A 20067-nucleotide genomic window follows, 5' to 3' on the forward strand; every position below is an offset into this window, starting at 1 on the left:
AAGAAGAAGAGAAAAAAGATAAACTAATCGCACCAGAGTGTGCATGATGCCACCAACGTCTCCGATCATATCCACACCAGACGTCAGCCGGCCACCAGGATCAGGAGAGAGAACACTAAAAATGAAATCGCGATGATTTTTTGTGCGATGGGACGACGATGTGAGGAAAAGGTTGACTAGCTAGGATGGACTGATAAATAAATGTAATAAATCTAGCGCCGAGGTAAATAAAGTATTATCACTGAGCATAAATCTAGTCCCTAGAAGTAAGGCCTAGTACTACTTGTAAGTAGGCGAGACCTACAGAACTGAGGCTAGGGCCTAGGCCTAGCTAGGCCTCTACGTCGTAGGGGATTTGTCCGTCGTAGGAGAACCGGAGAAACTCGAGAGTAGACGAGGAGTGCTGCTGCAAGCCTAGCTAGGACTAGCCTACTCTAGGTCCCTAGTACTAGGCCTGCTTTCTATTATTACTGCACGGCCTAGGCTAGACCCTCTGGAGGTAGATTTAGGGACCATACATTACATCATTATAGAAATGGTTTGTACATCTTATTTGGTTTTTACATGTTATTAATTACTTAGCCAAGTTAAGAAAAATAATGGAAGATAACTCACACCCATTAAATAAATATGTTGTTAATAAATCAGGTAGAATTTGTCCTTTAATGTGCAATACCACTCGATGTAGGAAATCATTTGTCCAAAACTCTATTCATGTTAAATTCCAACTCAACATTTCAAAGATAGTTGTTGTTTTTATTCCTTCTGTAAATATAACTTGTTTACTTTATAGTTTTAATGTATTGTATTGATATTTTTAATGTTTTATACATTGTATGTGTTTTTAAGCATCAAGGAAAACCAATTTTATGTTCGCCTTATTGTGTTTATGACATTGACAATAAAGATTTATCTTATCTTATTTAACAAGTTATAACTTATTTTATTAAATCACAGTTTAGTTTCGGAACTCAGTATCCGTAAGAAGACCTTAAACTTATTTTCACAAGAACTGATGATTTGGGACCTGACCTACTTTTAAAACAAAATTTACATTTTCATTTCATTTACATACATTAAAGAGTAACATGTAACTATCTTTACCAATACAATACTATTAATATGTATAACACCATGTGGATTTTAAATACTAATTCTTCCTATAAAATTCTATTTTGTGTCGAATCGTCGCTCAGATCACCATTGAACCTATTTTTGTTGACTACTGTAGCAAGGTTACAACTAGCTCATTATGCTTGGTTCGGTCACTGAGAAGTACTTACTTTATTGAATGTGGTACCAACATTGTATTTTTGTTATAACGTAGATAAATTGAAATGTACTCTCTTATAGATCTCTTGTAAAGACATGAAGAAGATGATGATGTTATTACCATTCCAAGTCGTTTTTGTAACAACCATTCTGATTGGTTACTTAACAAGTCATTGCAAAGGTAACCCTTTTATTTTTTAAACATTATTTTTAAAATGTTTAATCCGTATCTTATAATAGAATGTTAGTATAGATGTTTTTAGCTGTGAATATTACCACATCATTTCATTTATGATGTCTATTTATGCATAATAAGAAATAAGCAATGAAAGGAAACACATAACATGTGTGTTTGTTCATTTTGAATTCATAATGGTACAGGGTAACAATAAAGCTCTGTCTACACTATCAAACTTTATGTGAAAAAAAAAAATGTGTCCATGTATATAAACATGATGATGTCATATCACTACCATATTTGGGCACATCACAATAAAAAGAAACACATACTGTAGCAAAAAGAAAATGTGTGTTTGTTCATTTTTTATCAATGATTATGGTACAGGTAATAACAACTATAAACAGTGAATATGACAATAAAAAAAACAAAGCCCAATAAAACAAAATTGTGTTCTTAACTTAATTTTAAGTAATTGAATATGTGCACTAATATAATAACAACAGATATTATTTTTTAAAGAGTTAACAAAGATAATTATTCAAGTTGGCTATCTAGCTCATTCCAAAGTTTGTGAAATCAATGATGATATCAGAGGGCTTGTAGTACATGATGAAATATGGTTGAAAAACAACCGACACAACAGAATTGTGAAATTTAACCACTTTGAGAAATAAAAATAGTAAAATATGCGTCGTAATGGAGCCAAATGTGATTGAAAACTCGTAATATAGCAAGCACCGTCTTGAAATCATTGTTATTCACCAAATGATGCTAATTGCAATCAATCACATCATGGTAATATTGTCTGATGATGAAGACGATTTTTAATTCAACCACCGTTGTTCAGACTAAATATTCACACAGAATATACTTACAGAATCATGCTGTTGGATGTAGTTGAAATTAACAGAGCCTAATAAATAATATAAGTGAGATTGTTTTCTTCTTTTTTATTCTTGTGTATTTAATTAATGAAGATATGAATGGTGTTATCAATGTGATTCTAAGAAGGTTGTATAGACCATTCTAGGTTGGTAGTGTTATGCATTGTAAATAGGAATATTTACTAAGCCAAATACTGTATTGTTTATACATTAAATACCAAACAAATTGAATAATATTTAAAGCTGACTAGTTCATAATGCATTATTTCATTTAATTTTAGGGCATTTTCATAATTCTATTTTTTATTTTGTTTGTTTTTATTTTTTTTATCCTCACATCATGTCATACAGTACATAAGGAAATCAAATATAAACATATATAAATATGAAAGAACACAGATTGTTAATTTTAGGGGTAGCGTATCTAAACAGTTAACTTGTAATACAGGTGCACCACAGGGATGCGTTCTCTCACCCTTACTTTTTTCATTATTTTATATTCTGATTTTTATAGTGATATTGATCCAAGTAAATCATTTAATGTTAAAGACCCCTTCCCTGCAATTTTGGACGTTTTTTGGAAAATAATACATATATATCACTTTAAAAACATTAAACCATGTCATTCCTTGTCTTAAATGTACGTTTTATGGTAAATTATGATAAAAAGTGAGAAACAATGCACTACCTAAGTAGCTCGCGGCGATCGACCTCTCGTGGACGGTCTTAGGCCTAGCCTAGCTAGGCTTAGTTTTGTAGGCCTAGCTGGTAAACATCGGTAACGTACGAACATCGTACGCGAGCTATATACCTAGCCTGACGTTTTATAGTTGCTGCATTAATTGTCTTTCTATTTTTGCCAGACTCCGTTGATACAAATTGGGGAAAACCCGGTATTTTCGCTGAAAAGTTAGGAGTCTTCCATTTGTTTTGGCCTCACGATCGATCGAAAAGTGGGCGAATTACAGGTGAAAAACAAAAATATCAATCCGCGCGCAATGCATTTTGGGATTTATAGCGGGCCGCTATAATTATTAGAATCGACTTATTTTTCACATTTTTAACCGTTTAAAGACCAAAAAAGTTATCGCAATAGGACCATATAGTATTATTTTTACATTAAATATAGTTTGTGATCTTAAATTAGATCTAAAAAACGTAGGGAATGGGGCTTTAAGTTTGCAGATGATACTTGCCTAGTTGGTTTAATTTCAAATAATAATACATCCCTGTTTAATGAATATGTTGAACAATTTGTAGTCTGGTGTAAACAAAATTTTCTTGAACTAAATGCCAAAAAAACTAAAGAGGTTATTGTCGATTTTAGAAGGAAAAATAAAACTAATCATGTAAATATTGAAATAGATAATGAAATCGTTGAAATAGTAGAAAGTCATAAGTACTAGGGATTAATAATTGATAATAAACTAAATTGGGAGAGCAACACTAAAGAACTCCGTACCAAGGCTTATAAGAGAATGTACTTTATATACAAAATGAAACGGTTTAATGTTAGTTCTCATCTCATTCATATGTTTTATTCCTCTGTTGTTCAATCAATCATTTCTTATTGTATTATTGTTTGGTTTTCTCATATCAATGTAAACAGTAAAAGTCAAATTCAGAGATTAGTAAACAAGGCCAGCAGAGTTATCGGTGTAGAAGTGAAACCTTTAGATGAAATGTTTAATACATTCATACTTCAGAAATTTGACCACAATTATGCAAGACCCATCACACCCATTACATTCGGACATCATTATAAGTAGATCAGGAAGGGTTAGACTGACACAGAAAAAAATATCCACAAACAGTTTCAGATTTTCACCAATGTACATTTTAACAAAAACTTTTCAAGATAGTCACTTGTATCATTTGTATTTATTTATATAGTTATCACATCGTATTATTTATTCTACTCCGGTACAAAACATCTCGAAATTGTTAACAATTTTGACAATAAAGTTATCTTGTATCTTGTATCTTGTAAAAATTGAACAAAACGTAATAACAAAAATATAATAGATGTTCCTCTCATAATTTATTATATCAAAAATTCTTTTAAAAAAAGCCATTGTTATATTTGGTACTGTACAGCGTCTTGAGACTATACCATCATCCTATAATGACCTTTAAATACTTAGGAATGGTAATTTAAATGGTTTGTTTATATTAGTTTGCAACATTAGTTTCTTAATGAACAGTGATAGCATGATACAAACCAATAAAGGAGATAAGATTACATAATTTATTTTGGTCATTACTTGTTATGAGTTCAAGTAGAACCGTCTCAATAAAGACTACTAGGTAGAAGTAACATTTTTGAAGGGACTGTTTTTATTGACAATTGAAAGTACAAATTATTCTTCGAAAAACCTGTTTTGGTAGTTTTGTAAACTACCAAAACAGGTTAATTGAAAAGACTGCTAGCTACAGTGGTTTTAGTTTCATTATTCGTGGGCTAGTTTCCTTGTAATCCTGGGCTTGTTTCCTTGTTAAACTTCTTCCAATGAACAATTTACAATCTCAATTCATGTAGAATCTTGGACAAAGGTTTAAAGATTTTAGTTTATGGATTGAAAATAATTTGATTTATTGGTATTAAATCCAAATATTCTTTTTAAACTTTGTTTTTTATTTTAAAGACATCAATGAATCATTCAAGATCCTCCTACTATACATTGTAGTCAAGTTTAAGTTTCCATTATATATTATATTTGATTTTGATAATAAAAGGAATCTGTATCTTCATTTAGTTTCACTAAAGATCATTATTTTGATGAATGTGCAGGTTTTAATTGCAGTTAGTATGTACTTAAATGGTTTGTATGCTTTTTATTGATCATTGATTATTGCTTATTTCCTGGAAGATCAAACCAAATTTGTTAGAGATTATTTTCCTGTAAACATACACTGGCATATTTTATGAGTCATTCTTCAGCATGGACATTATCAGTGTTTGAATAGATACAGTATATTAACGTTTTCTGCCATTTTCTGTTTATAAATAAAAATAATTACATAAGGGCCTACAGGATTGAAGAAGCACTGTTGTTAACTATTATTTTAATTTAAAAAGTACTAATAAATTGTAAATAGTGCCGTTAAATGGAATGGAAAGGAAAATTAAGGAATAAACAAAATAGATTGTAGTGCTATGTCTTCTTGAGTTGAGTTACTTAAATAGATTGTAGTGCTATGTCTTCTTGAGTTGAGTTACTTAAATAGATTGTAGTGCTACAGTATGTCTTCTTGAGTTGAGTTACTTAAATAGATTGTAGTGCTATGTATTCTTGAGTTGAGTTACTTGGTTTTATTTATAATAAGATGTCCCATTCAACGTTTCTAAAATTAGACTTTAATGAATTTTCATTTTGTTTTCATTGTTTAATTTAAATTATATTTAATTAATATTCATGAAATCATTTGTAGACTGATAATAAATGTAATTAACATGGTAATGTTAAGTTCTAATTATGATAATGTGATAATTTACATTTTAATTGCATACTTAACTTAAATATGATTATTATGCCATGGGCTAATGCAAATCATAATGTTTAATATTGTCATTCCTAATTTTAGACTTTTAGTTTGTGTTTATTGGTAAAACTAAGAATTATTACTGTATTTATTCAAATAAACACACAGGAGCGTTTGGATGGCATTTAATCGAGGGAGGTGTTTATTTTTAATATGTAATATGTATGAAATATATCAATGAATATATGAAATAAACACCCCTGGATATGAAACAAAATGCCTGGTAAATTGTAGATCAATGACTTCTACTACAAATAAAAATGTGTTGTAATAATATTGTGAATAAATAAACTTCAAAATTTGGTTTTCTGGCCGGTTATTATTAGGTACTAATTTATATCCATGCGGGAAAGATCTAAATTAGATGCTCTTTACATTTTGAACACTTTCTTAAAACACTATTTATTTCATTTTGTTTGTAGGTCAATCAGAATTAATACTAGCAGTTGGAAATACTAACCCTCCTAGTTGTCCAGTGTATAATCATTCAAATGTATCTCCTGTGATCAAGGTGGATGATAAGTGCCAACTAAACCAGACTGATTTCAAGATTATATTTTCCAAGCCTTATGAATGTCAAAGATATACTTTTAACGAAACTGTATGTAAATACATACGAGATGGTAAACTATATTTATTATTATTTTAAAAATACCGTTGACCTTCTTATTTACATATACAGTTGACCTTCTCATTTACATACAGTTGACCTCATTTACATATACAGTTGACCTTCTTATTTACATATACAGTTGACCTTCTCATTTACATATACAGTTGACCTTCTCATTTACATATACAGTTGACCTTATCATTTACATACAGTTGACCTCATTTACATATATAGTTGACCTATTTACATATATAGTTGACCTCATTTACATATTCAGTTGACCTTCTAATCTACATATCTCATTGCCTGAAAGCGGTAACTGAAAAGAAAGTTGATAAATAAGAAGTTGTGAAGTATTAAGTAATATAATAAATATTGAAATACAATTTTTTTCTTAATATAATTATATTGTTAACCTTAAATACCTACTGCAACAGTTTTCTACACAATCATATAAGCAACATTTGGACAAAATTTATAAATTACATCATCAATTACCGTTTGTAAAGTTGAAGGTTTGTAAAATGAGAAGAGACACATTAATTAGTGTTTTTGACTTTCTCAGAATTTTGTTGAATAATAAGTTTCCGTCAGTTTCGGGTAATTATTTGATACAAAAAATAAAATCTACTAGCTAACATCATCACAATTGCTAGCCATTTTCAACCCACTGGAAGGGGAAGGCCTCTCCAAGTTCTCACATAATTCCATAAATGTCTATTTTATCCTAAAGCTTTGAATTAATTAATTTACTGTACATACTGTAGTCTATGATACTGGTCCATTTTACTATATGTTGCTATGTTTATTATGTGTCTTCCTTATTTCTCTATTGACAAGTTTGACCTTCTGCTATATACATTAAATCTTAACTTTATATCCTGAAAATGTGTAGTTCTCATGAAACCAAACCACCAAGAAACATTAGATTACAATCTAATCATATCAGCCTCTAAGCCACCTGTCTTAAAGACCATATTTTGAATCTCGTGCACTTTCTGTAGCATCATGTGTAATTTTCTTGTAGAGAATGCGACTGAATTGCACGCAGTAGCAATTATCAAGAAAAACACAACAAGGTACTTCTTTTGCTCTGCAAGCTCAAACGGCAAGGGCTGGTTAAAAGATGGTACAGAGGTGGACGATTCATTACAATCGTTTGAAGGTGATTATAGGATTCTGACGTTTACTGCCACCATGTTTAGTGATTCTGGACATTACACATGTGGTGACACATCGATCAATATCACTGTAGCAGGTACGTTTAATGTGTTGATATTAATGCCCAATCACTGTACACTAGCAAGTTTAATGTGCTGATAGTAGCATATTGTCAATATGACTGTCATTGTAGCAAACAAGTTTAATGTGCTGATAGTAACATATTGTCAATATGACTGTCATTGTAGCAAGTAGGTTTAATGTGCTGATACTAGTAGCACATTGTCAATATAACTGTCATTGTAGCAAACAAGTTTAATGTGCTGATAGTAGCATATTGTCAATATGACTGTCATTGTAGCAAGCAAGTTTAATGTGCTGATAGTAACATATTGTCAATATGACTGTCATTGTAGTAAGTAAGTTTAATGTGCTGATAGTAACATTGTCAATATGACTGTCATTGTAGCAAGGAGGTTTAATGTGCTGATAGTAGCATATTGTCAATATTACTGTCATTGTAGCAAGTAAGTTAAATGTGCTGATAGTAGCATATTGTCAATATGACTGTCATTGTAGCAATTAAGTTTAATGTGCTGATAGTAGCATATTGTCAATATTACTGTCATTGTAGCAAGTAAGTTAAATGTGCTGATAGTAGCATATTGTCAATATGACTGTCATTGTAGCAAGTAAGTTTAATGTGCTGATAGTAGCATATTGTCAATATGACTGTCATTGTAGCAAGTAAGTTTAATGTGCTGATAGTAACATATTGTCAATATGACTGTCATTGTAGCAATTAAGTTTAATGTGCTGATAGTAGCATATTGTCAATATGACTGTCATTGTAGCAAGTAAGTTTAATGTGCTGATAGTAGCATATTGTCAATATGACTGTCATTGTAGCAAGTAAGTTTAATGTGCTGATAGTAACATATTGTCAATATGACTGTCATTGTAGCAATTAAGTTTAATGTGCTGATAGTAGCATATTGTCAATATTACTGTCATTGTAGCAAGTAAGTTAAATGGGCTGATAGTAACATATTGTCAATATGACTGTCATTGTAGCAATTAAGTTTAATGTGCTGATAGTAGCATATTGTCAATATGACTGTCATTGTAGCAAGTAAGTTTAATGTGCTGATAGTAACATATTGTCAATATGACTGTCATTGTAGCAATTAAGTTTAATGTGCTGATAGTAGCATATTGTCAATATGACTGTCATTGTAGCAAGCAAGTTTAATGTGCTGATAGTAGCATATTGTCAATATGACTGTCATTGTAGCAAGTAAGTTTAATGTGCTGATAGTAACATATTGTCAATATGACTGTCATTGTAGCAAGTAGGTTTAATGTGCTGATAGTAACATATTGTCAATATGACTGTCATTGTAGCAAGTAGGTTTAATGTGCTGATAGTAACATATTGTCAATATGACTGTCATTGTAGCAAGTAGGTTTAATGTGCTGATAGTAACACATTGTCAATATAACTGTCATTGTAGCAAGTAAGTTCAATGTGCTGATAGTAACATATTGTCAATATGACTGTCATTGTAGCAAGCAAGTTTAATGTGCTGATAGTAACACATTGTCAATATGACTGTCATTGTAGCAAGTAGGTTTAATGTGCTGATAGTAACACAGTGTCAATATAACTGTCATTGTAGCAAGTAAGTTTAATGTGCTGATAGTAACATATTGTCAATATGACTGTCATTGTAGCAAGGAGGTTTAATGTGCTGATAGTAGCATATTGTCAATATGACTGTCATTGTAGCAAGTAAGTTTAATGTGCTGATAGTAACATATTGTCAATATGACTGTCATTGTAGCAGGTAAGTTTAATGTGCTGATAGTAACATATTGTCAATATGACTGTCATTGTAGCAAGTAAGTTTAATGTGCTGATTGATAGTAACATATTGTCAATATGACTGTTATTGTAGCAGGTACATTTAATGTGCTGATAGTAACACATTGTCAACATGACTGTCATTGTAGCAAGTAAGTTTAATGTGCTGATAGTAACACATTGTCAATATGACTTTAGCAGGTACGTTTAATGTGCTGATAGTGATACTAACTAATACTTAACAGTACTAGCAAGTTGAGCTTTTGTTTTCATTACTCGTCACTCAACTACAGTATGCAAAATAAAGCCACTCTGCACATGCTCAGAATGACTTTTACTCTACAGCTGCATACCTTCTTGTATCTAGTCCAAAGAATTAAAATGTTTATAGATTGGAATCTGCACTATTTTGTATTAAAATACAAATTCAACTCTCTCAATACCAGACTTTATGTAAATCAGAAACTCTCCAAATCAGACTTTTTCTTTTACCATTAAGATCACATTCAGACTACCAGCCTTTGTGGCTCAGCAGCCTAAGTTGACTGTAATTGTAATAGTTGTTCGATTCTCAAAGCAATCGTTTCATTTTAAGAAATCAATTAAATTGTTCATTAACTAACAATTTAAATGTATTGCTGTACATATTGTTCTTTAAGAATTACCAGTTTTAGATGTTACCTGTTATTCATATGCTCCTAAAGAAAACTACTGTAGTTTGTCACTAGTTTCTTCAACAAACTTGCCAACACAATATGAATGTAGTTATAGTCGAAGCAAGTAAGTTTACCATCAGTTTAATTCTAATATTAATATAAGAACCATTTCTGATTTGGTCACTTTGGTCAGTGATGTTAATCAATAACATTATTTATAGTCTGACCAAAAACATCCAAATAATACATTCATGTTTTCTTCCCCAGGAATGTGACCTATGACATTTAATTCCTTATATACCTGTTAAGTTAAAGTTAAAATTGACTTTGATGTACACTGTGTATTATAAAAAAGATTGTTTATTTATAAGATGAAATTATTATTTTTCTTTCAGTGGTAATGGTAAAGCAACATCTGCAACATTGACTAATAGTGACATTAGTCCTATCTGCAATTTCTCAGGTGCTATAGACATTACTTATAATGTTTATGTTACAAGTCACAATGTCCTGGGTAGTACTACTACAACATTAAAACTAGAGTTTGAAAATTCACGTAAGTAATACATTGTTCTGATCAAGCATCAATAAGGCGTCATGTCCAAATGTTTCCAAACGTACAAACCGCGTCAAACGGTCACCGTTGATAGCTTGATCGTTTAACGCGTGCAACGATCGTAAAAGAGCTAATTAATTTATGCATTTAGTATTGTACCGCCCACTGTAATTGTTTAGCCGTTAGCGTTAAACGTCGTTTGTTTTAAAATGTCTATGTGTCATCGCCTTTAGAAGCATGGACAATACACACAAACAATGTATTGTTCGCTATTTAAAATCCTATTTAAAGACGTCAATTTTTGTAGCCGCCCTACGCATCAGTTTTCCTAATTTGGCCGGAAACATCAGCCGACGAGACGACATCGGGCCCGTGGACCTCAGCTCACACAGAGAAAGTTCAGCCTAGCCTAGTTTCGGCGGCCTACACTATAAATTATTTAATCGTACCTTGGGTTAGCGAATTATAAAAACGACACCTAGGCTAGGACACAAACAAAATATATACAAAATAAATATATATTCCATGTTAAGATTTACCAGTCATAGGCCTTTTAAATGATTAATATATTGTGTAAAGAAAAAGGCCCGACCAGAATTTGGAGTGGGAAAAACCATGGAAAAACATGCGAGTGGATCGGAGTCTGGGAACAGTTTAGATATAAATAGAGGAAATTCAGGTACACAATCTTAAAATTACTGTTTTCAGCATCCACCACCCTCTAATCAGGGAGTTGTAAAATATAATTTTACAACTCCCTGCTCTAATGGACGGCCGGCCGTACTGAGTTAAAAAATATCATGTTAGAGGTTGAGGTAAAACATCGAGTAGTATCGCGTTTCATGCCAAAAAAACCAGGTCTGTATTAATTACGGTCTTCTCTGTCGGCAATCTTTTTGAGCGACTTGAACGTTTTGATACCATATTTAGAATGAATGTTTTACCATCTTTTTTGTGGGCATCGTTTCTGGATCGACGGATGTTCGATCGCGAAGATCGCATCCACAATGGATTAACGCGATCTTTTTTTTACAGTATACAGTTAGGCCTATTTACTTGTACTTTTCAAATGTGCAAAAGTTTTATGTCACAAAAGTGTCTGGTTTTACAGTATTATATTATGCTAGTAAATTCTAACGACGACAAAGCTCAAAAGCCTTCACATTCCTTGTTTAATAAGTATAATAATAATTATTATTGGAAAAATAGCCAATGATTTATATATTTATTTTCAAGAATATTTTACGAAGCTGATCATTAGGGACCCTCACAAAATTACAATGACGAGACATATATAACAATAAAAATTAAATTAAAATAAATCAAATTTATAAAGATAAACAAAATAAAATAAAGCACAAAAATAGAATCAAACATTAAATGAATTCAATTAATGATCAGTCATCTTTTCAACGATCTAAATAAGATTACCGACCGACAGAATTTGAAGTAAAAACATATGAGCGCTGTGAACAGGAGGAGAAAGAGGATATCGCGTGACCAACATCTAGGTACTTGTTTACCTTTTTATGTTATCGGCCTGCAATCTATGGGCGCGCGAACACCGACGGTCGGCCGAGCATTCACTGCTGCTATTTTTAGAAGACCTTTTTTTTTTATCGATTGGATACTAAAACTGTAGACGTTCGCTAATGCATTTAGAAGTGAGATGTGAATAGTTCACCTGTGGCGTGGCACATCGTTTTGCTATTGTCTCAGGTGCTTAGTTCATCGTATGAACTTCCTAATGATATTTTCAGTCGGCTATGTAAAAGAAAGCAACTAAAAAACATTCCAGGCCCCTGTTTATTATTAATATTAAATTATTTATTGAGGTTACGAACTTATAAACATTTTAGAATGATGTTTGAGATCGGCACCCCTGGAATACAATTCAGCTACAAACTCTCTTAATTAAAAGGCAAACTGAAACGGGAATTATTTGGGCCTGTTTGTGATGACTCATCGTTAAACGACGTTCACGAAGTGATTCGCAACGACGTTCACGAAGCGATTCGCAACGACGTTAAATGATTCGTAAAAATCAGTCAAGCATGTTAGTGGGCGGAACTATTACAAGCTATGCATATTGTCCATTTTCCAAACGGTGTGACGATTTTAGAATTTTCACGCTAACGCTAAAACAAAAGAAAACGCGATTAACGAGCTTTGTCAGTTTGAAAACATTTGGACATGACGCCTAACAGCAATATTTTTTGATTAAATTTTCAATTTAATTCAAATATTCATAAATAGAAATTAATGAGTTTATTAATTATAGTTATTAAACATTTTTTAATTTCTGATACTTCAAAATAAATTAAACAATATTTGAATTGAACTAAAATTTTCCCAGAAACAATCAGATTTTGGTTTATAGATCATTGCAGCCAAGTTTGGGTAAAAAAACGAATTATAATTCTGAATATCACTTTCAGGTTTGGTAACAAAGTAACTCTTGAGTAGTTAGTTGTTTTTTATTTCGGTTTTTGTCAAAATTATCAGTTGTATTTAGTTTTAAGGTTAATTTGTTTCATGGTTTTTCTCAAGCACTTTGAGCACTTCTGTGGATATGTCCGCTGTATAAATCTTATTATTATTATTAGTTTTCTTGTTTATGCTAAATGTTGATTGATATCAAAATTCAGAAATTTTAAACAAATTGATTTAAAATGAAATTAATGTGATAATGTGTTGCTGATTTATTTTAGGAATTCCTCACACTCCTACAAAGTTGATGCTAACCGAGCCCAAGACTGACCCATTAAGTAGTACTAAAAAATTGAAAATAAGTTGGAATCTTCCTAAAGGCTATGATAACAACACGGCTCATTTCTTACAATACAAAGTTCGCTTCAAGGCAGGCAGTGTCAGTTGGAATAAATCACAAGAGGTATATTAATTAAATTATTATTATTGGTTTTTATAGAATGTTAATCTATGTCATTAAAACAAATTAATTTCCAGGATCCATGAATTACTACAGTGTGTTCCTTGGTACTTTCTGGACTTGACTACTGCAATCCTTCATTACACTTGATCATGTGAAGCACTCAGTAACCATGCACTTGAATAGGCAAACAATGTTTGTTTTATATTATAACATTTAAACACACCTACATACTGTTGTTCTAAAGTAAACTTGTATTCCATTTGTTCTTACCATCTTCCAATTTTGCAGAAGGCTATGGCAGAACTTGAGTTTTGGATTGGGTACAGAACACTCTAGTTGTCAAGTTGTGATGTCATCTATTGACAAATAGAATATATTATATTATTGAATAATATAATTTGACTGTCAATGCTTAAAAATAGTAGATTTAGACTTGATCATGTGATACCATTCAACCAATCACTAGACAGTAAATTTTGCACTAGGATATAATTATTGTTTAAGCTATTATTGTTTCTTACCATTTTATGATGAAACTGTAAATTTGTTTTACTCAATTGGTTTCTCATTGTTTTCTTTAGTTAAAGAAGGTAATAGGTGATCGATTTCAAGACATTCCAAATTTGGATCATTACACAACTTATTATGCACAAGTTAAAGCAGCAACGTCAGCTTATGATGTATATAGTGATTGGTCTATGATTGTAAATTGCACTACATCAGAAGGAAGTAAGAAAAATAACCATTTTTGTAATAGTGAAAAATGTGTATGTACAAATTAGAATAAGGATCTTTAATAAGCATAACTTAATGCCATTTATAGTTTACATTTACTGCACAAAAAAAATAAATGTTGATGCCCGGTGTGTGCCAAGTTTGTACATTTTGAAAAACTAAATTCAGACATATGTGTCCGATGTAGTGTTTGTTCTGTGTAAAGCTTTATGAAATAAATATCCATTCCAAACACCTTGATTCATATTATTATTTAGAACCAGAAAATCCGGTTAAAATGGACTATACGCAGAAACTGACAGATAATGGAAGAGACATCACTATCCTCTGGGAGGTATGCTATTGCTCCAATTTTGTAAGACAAATTGATGACTGCTAATAGCTCCAGTTACCAGCATTGTAGTTTATGCATATAGATATGGAATGATAATACTATTAAAAACAATGTATAAAGCTGTCTACACTATCAAACTAGTTTAACAAAAAAAGTGTGATGTACCCAAATATGGTAGTGATATGCCAAAATATGGTAGTGATATGCCCAAATATGGTAGTGATATGCCCAAATATGGTAGTGATATGACATGTCCATATATGGGCACATCACATTTTGTTGTCACATAAAGTTTGATAGTGTAAACAGAGTTCAACTTTATCATTTACTGTACAAATTTATTTATGATAAAAGTTGAGTGGAGTTTGGTGATAAAGATGCTTGCCTATTGGTACCAGAGTCCAGAGTTTAAATTCTTTCAGAACAGACTTTGTTTTAAGTAGAACATAGCATAGTTTATATTTATCCTGTGAACAGGGTTGAGATTTGCTACATTTATTTGTGTTATAAAAGTGATATAATAATTGAATTAAATTACCTAGAACCCTTATATTATTATTTAGTTATGAATCTTGTACTGTGGAATTGAATTTCACATTTTTCAACAATTTGTATAATTGTGCGTAAGCCTGATAAATAACAAAGGATATGTTTATAGCCTTTAGATGAAAAAGGTGCAAACGGAAAAATTGTAGCTTATTATTTAAGCCTTGGCAATGAACTGCATCATGTACTAGAATCCAACATATTACCAGCTGAAAGAACTAACTTTACATTTAAAGGTAATTAAATTGCTGTAAAGCTCTGTCTACAGTATCAAACTAGTTTGACAATAAAAAGGGGTAGTGATATTCCCAAATATGGTAGTGATATGACATCATCATGTCCATATATGAGCACATCACATTTTGTTTGATAGTGTAGACTGAGCTTTAGTTTAAAGCCATGATAGGACTTGAGGAGTAATCTCGAGATGCACACTGTCAAGATGCCTATATTCAGTTTTAAGCTCCTCTCCCTTATTCTACTATTTTAAAATATCTATGTAAGTTTGTTTATCACTGGTTTTTAGTAGTACTGTAATTTTGTTTAGCAACAGCTTTTAACAAATAAATTGTTTTTTATGTTTTATTAAGATTTGGAGAAGAACAAGGCGTATTATGCAAATATCACAGCCGCTAATTCAGTTGCAAATTCAACTACAACTACACTATTTATTAAGGCTGAACCGTACTCAAATGGTAAGTATTACAGAAGAAAAGAAACGTGCTTCTCAAATTTAAATGAAAACTGTAAAAAGTGATTTTGGAATAAATTTTGAGTTAGACAGAAATATGTTGATTAATGTTTTCTATAAACTTTTTCCACAATGACCTTAATCTCAATCCTTGGGTCATTGTCTTTTATGTCACACTGCTACTGTTATTATTTTCTAACTTTCTTAGAGGCTGTGATTTTAGTTGTTATCATTGGCTTAGTGATTATCATAGTAGCTGCAATTGCCTTTTTATGCTGGAATAAACTTGTGAAAGCTGACTGTATGCAGCCATTGCCTGAACCAAACTTCCTAGACCTTGCGTTATACACAGTAAGCACATTTGTATTATCACAACAACAAGCACACATTGACTTGTTTGTTGTAGTTTGAGATACCCATTAACACAAACCTTGTATGAGGATTGGTGTTGACACTGTTAGGAGAATCATGATTTGAACCTAAGACCCTGGGTTAAACATAATAAACCACTATAACTCCCTCCTGTTGACAAGCTTTTAACTTGAAACAATAGTATGAAATAATTAATTTGTCAGATGTAATTTTTAACTATATACCATTAGTACATAAGAACACTTGCAAACAAGTAATTGTTAGGTGGGACTCGCACCCACGACCTCCAGGTCACGACCTCCAGGTCACGACCTCCAGGTCACGATTTCCAGGTCACGACCTCCAGGTCCAGGACGCTACTCCACTGTAGTAAAATTTAATAAGAAATAATCAAATTGTATAAAAAAAGTTCATGTTTATTAATTAACTTATAATAATTGGTTTCACTTCCAGTTTGATATATCTGAAAGTCAATACGAGACCATTGAATGTCGTCATGAGGTGTTTGACGCCCTGAAGTGTGAGAATCCACCAGAGACCATTGAATGTCATGAGGTGTTTGACGCCCTCAAGGTTGAAAACCCACAAGATACAGATTTGATAACGTTTAATAATGATGTCATCATTCAGCCAAAACAAGTTCAGTTACCTCCTATTGACATATTTGACAGTGGTCTTGATGAATTCAGAAACATGGAAAGCTTTCTCAAGAAAATCTCACCACATGAAGACAATTCACAAGAGTCTTATTTTAATCTATCGTTGAAGAAATTATCTGCGAAGTGCAAAAGCACTGACTTGCCTGATGGATTTAATGCTCCTCACACAAAGAAATATGAAGATCCAACAACGCAGATAATGACAGAGGGTGCATCTGATGGATATGCCAGAATGGATTCAACTCGCAGCATGTCAGATGCAAACCATAAAAATGAGGATGATATCAATGATTACGTAAAACGAACATTTCTTCCAGGATGCTCCGGTCAATGTGACAACTCTCCAACTAAACAAACAATCCATAGCGGTTATGTCGACAGTCGCCAGTTACAGCAGCTAACAAAAGTTTCACCTAGCAGCCCTTCGAAGAACATGACAGCAGTTGCACAGTGTGATGGTCAGACAGACTTAAGTGAAGAAGGTTCTGGTTATGTTCTGTCATCAATGATGTCAACTCTCTCTGGTACATCTGTTTCACTCGAAGAAGAGGGCCCTGATGATGTTTTTAGATACCCAGAAGAAACTGGTGATGCTGTTGAATCTGGAGAAACTGCATCATCTCCAAGAATAGAAAATGATTCGTTACTCAATGAAAATAGACTTGGTACAGAGTGTTCCGGTGCAACAGGAATTGGTGTACATCCACAAGAGGCTTCTAAAAGGAGGTGCCAACCTAATCCATGCTTGCCATCTTGTAAAAATGACAGTGACAATAACCAGAATGGTTTTACGCATAATAATCCTGGAATGGGAGACCAATTGCCAGATACACAAAATAATATGCACACAAATATTCCTTTTCGTAGAAATATATCGCCGCAGTCTTCAAATTACGAGTCAACATCCACACAAAACTTGATTTGTGAAAACCAAGAGTTGGCGATGACACAAACTAGTCCAGCGATAAATCATAATAGTAGAGCTATAACCCCTGATAACACTGGGTATGTACCATTAAGTAGTCTTGGTAGTCCAAAGTGAATGAGTGCAAAGTGTAAAGAATAGACAGACACGTTGTGTGAGGCTAAGTGAGAGACCGTTTATTGTATGTAGTGTCTTTGTATAGAAATATACACAGGTGGTATGCAAATGAAATACAGTAGTGCCTGCCATATTACATAAAGGACCTAGTTGAAATAATGTTTACTTTCAAGAAATAACATATAAAATGTTTATGAAAGTGAAAGAAAATAAGTTCTTGTTAATATATTTGCATAAAAAACAAAGTGCACATATACAATAATATATGTGTGCTTAACTGTAGTACGTGAATGGCAAATTTTTTAATTTATATTAGTTTTTACTGCTTATAGTAGTAATTATAATATGTTACTAAATGTTGTACATATTTTAGTCCTTGTAAAATAATTTAAAAAATTGTTTAAAACTTTCTTAAGGTCTAAGAGACCTAAATTGTTTTCTACCATGCATTCCAAAAACTTGACCAGTAAATCAGCCATTGCCTCTAGTTTAAGGATAGCTGACTGTATACCAGGCTTACAGGCTTGTAAGAATTGAGTATGGTTTAGTAGATTCCAGTAGAATTGAATTTCTATGTAAACTTTTCTTTCTTTACTAAAACAATGCATAATTTCAAATTCTTTGTTACCGAGCTGTATGGTTATTTTATATACTGTATTAGCACAAAATAAATACATTATTTTTATATAGCAATATTTTATTTTTGGAAATAAGATTTAATGGCACAAAAAAATTGTTTAATCTTTATAATTGTGCAATACTGTAAAGGTCTATGCATGTAGGGCCTAGTGTATTGTAAATGTCGTGCTTTTTGTGTTGCTAGTAGTGTTAACCATAATCCTCTTTATATATTAAGAGAACAAATATGAATACAAGTTGACTAAAGCTCTGTCTACACTATCACATTTTATGTGACAACAAAATGTGATGTGCCCATATAGGAACATAATGATGTCATATCAATACAATATTTGGACATATCACTACTATATTTGGGCACAGTTTAGTACAGTGGGAAAATGCTATGCTCCAACAATTGTTGCATTAACTCCCCATCAGTCCTTATGGCAGACACTTTGCCTCTCCATCCAGGTGTACAAATGGGTACCTGGTAAGATCACAACTACACTGATTACTAGCTATGTGTTTGGTCCAAAATTACCAGGGTAATAATGTTTATACAGTACAGAATTATTATTGAATAACAATATAAACTATTATTAAATACTTACTTACTTAGTCCAGGATTATTAAATGCATGTATGTAATTGTAAACTAATTGATAAAGTGATGCTTTGTAATTCATGGTGGAAACAGACATTTGTAAACTGGCTGGTTATACAGTTGTAAATATGTTATGTTTGTATATGTTTTTATAGCCTCTTATGCAGTTTTACCAGTGGTGCTACAAGAGCCTCACCAATTTCATATTGTACACAGCATAGAAATCCATTAGTGGAAAAATCAAGAAAGAATTTCATTTAGCTTCGATTTTGTATAGATGACAAATTTCGTTTTTGTAAAAGCACAAGTTAACGGAGTACTTACTCGAACGTTTCGATCTCTATCAGAGATCCTTCTCAACTGACTGCGGAGTGTTAATGCAGCTTGGTCATTCTTGACGTCATCTGTTGATGACGTTGTACGCCTCCGGTTGTAGGTTGGAGGTTGGTTTCCTACCCCAAAATAAAATCAAGAATAGCCTCGTCCACCCAAAAGATAAAATCGAGAAGATGGATACATGTGGAGTAATCTACGAAGTCACCTGCCGCAACTGTCCACAAGTTTACATTGGGGAAACAGGGAGGGCATTACAAACACGAATTAATGATCACAAAAAAGATGTTACAACAAACACGGGGGGAGTAATGACTAGGGCCTCCAGAACATCCACATCTTCGATCATACACAAATCTGCCATTACAGAACATGTCATAAAACACAATCATGTACCGAACTGGGAGGCTACCATCTTAACCAAAGAGCCTAAACGCAAAGACAGACAGATTAGAGAATCATTACATATAAGGAGAAATAAAGAGAAGACCATGAACCGGGACACTGG

At 32.3% G+C, this 20067-nt stretch overlaps 1 protein-coding gene across 1 annotated transcript; it reads left to right on the top strand.

Moving 5' to 3' along the window:
* The first annotated feature begins 92 nt into the window (after window positions 1-92).
* On the top strand, window positions 93-19538 carry LOC140051650 (uncharacterized). Its single transcript, XM_072096925.1, has 13 exons — window positions 93-223; window positions 1354-1453; window positions 6303-6503; window positions 7521-7751; window positions 10178-10298; window positions 10570-10730; window positions 13442-13623; window positions 14205-14352; window positions 14616-14692; window positions 15351-15474; window positions 15829-15933; window positions 16138-16280; window positions 16755-19538. Exons 2-13 carry the CDS (start codon window positions 1369-1371, stop codon window positions 18000-18002), a joined length of 2826 nt encoding a protein of 941 aa, XP_071953026.1. The 5' UTR covers window positions 93-223; window positions 1354-1368; the 3' UTR covers window positions 18003-19538.
* Window positions 19539-20067: the final 529 nt, after the last annotated feature.

This window comes from Antedon mediterranea, chromosome 6 (genome assembly GCF_964355755.1).
Source record: "Antedon mediterranea chromosome 6, ecAntMedi1.1, whole genome shotgun sequence".
In the NCBI taxonomy this organism is placed as follows: Eukaryota; Metazoa; Echinodermata; class Crinoidea; order Comatulida; family Antedonidae; genus Antedon; species Antedon mediterranea.

Bases quoted from the DNA above. Each gene is read 5' to 3' on its own strand.
- LOC140051650 (XM_072096925.1), top strand. From the start codon at position 1,369: ATGAAGAAGATGATGATGTTATTACCATTCCAAGTCGTTTTTGTAACA. The intron at 14,353-14,615 runs GTAAGAAAAATA...ATTATTATTTAG, and splicing joins TTGCACTACATCAGAAGGAA to AACCAGAAAATCCGGTTAAA. The intron at 15,475-15,828 runs GTAATTAAATTG...TGTTTTATTAAG, and splicing joins AACTAACTTTACATTTAAAG to ATTTGGAGAAGAACAAGGCG.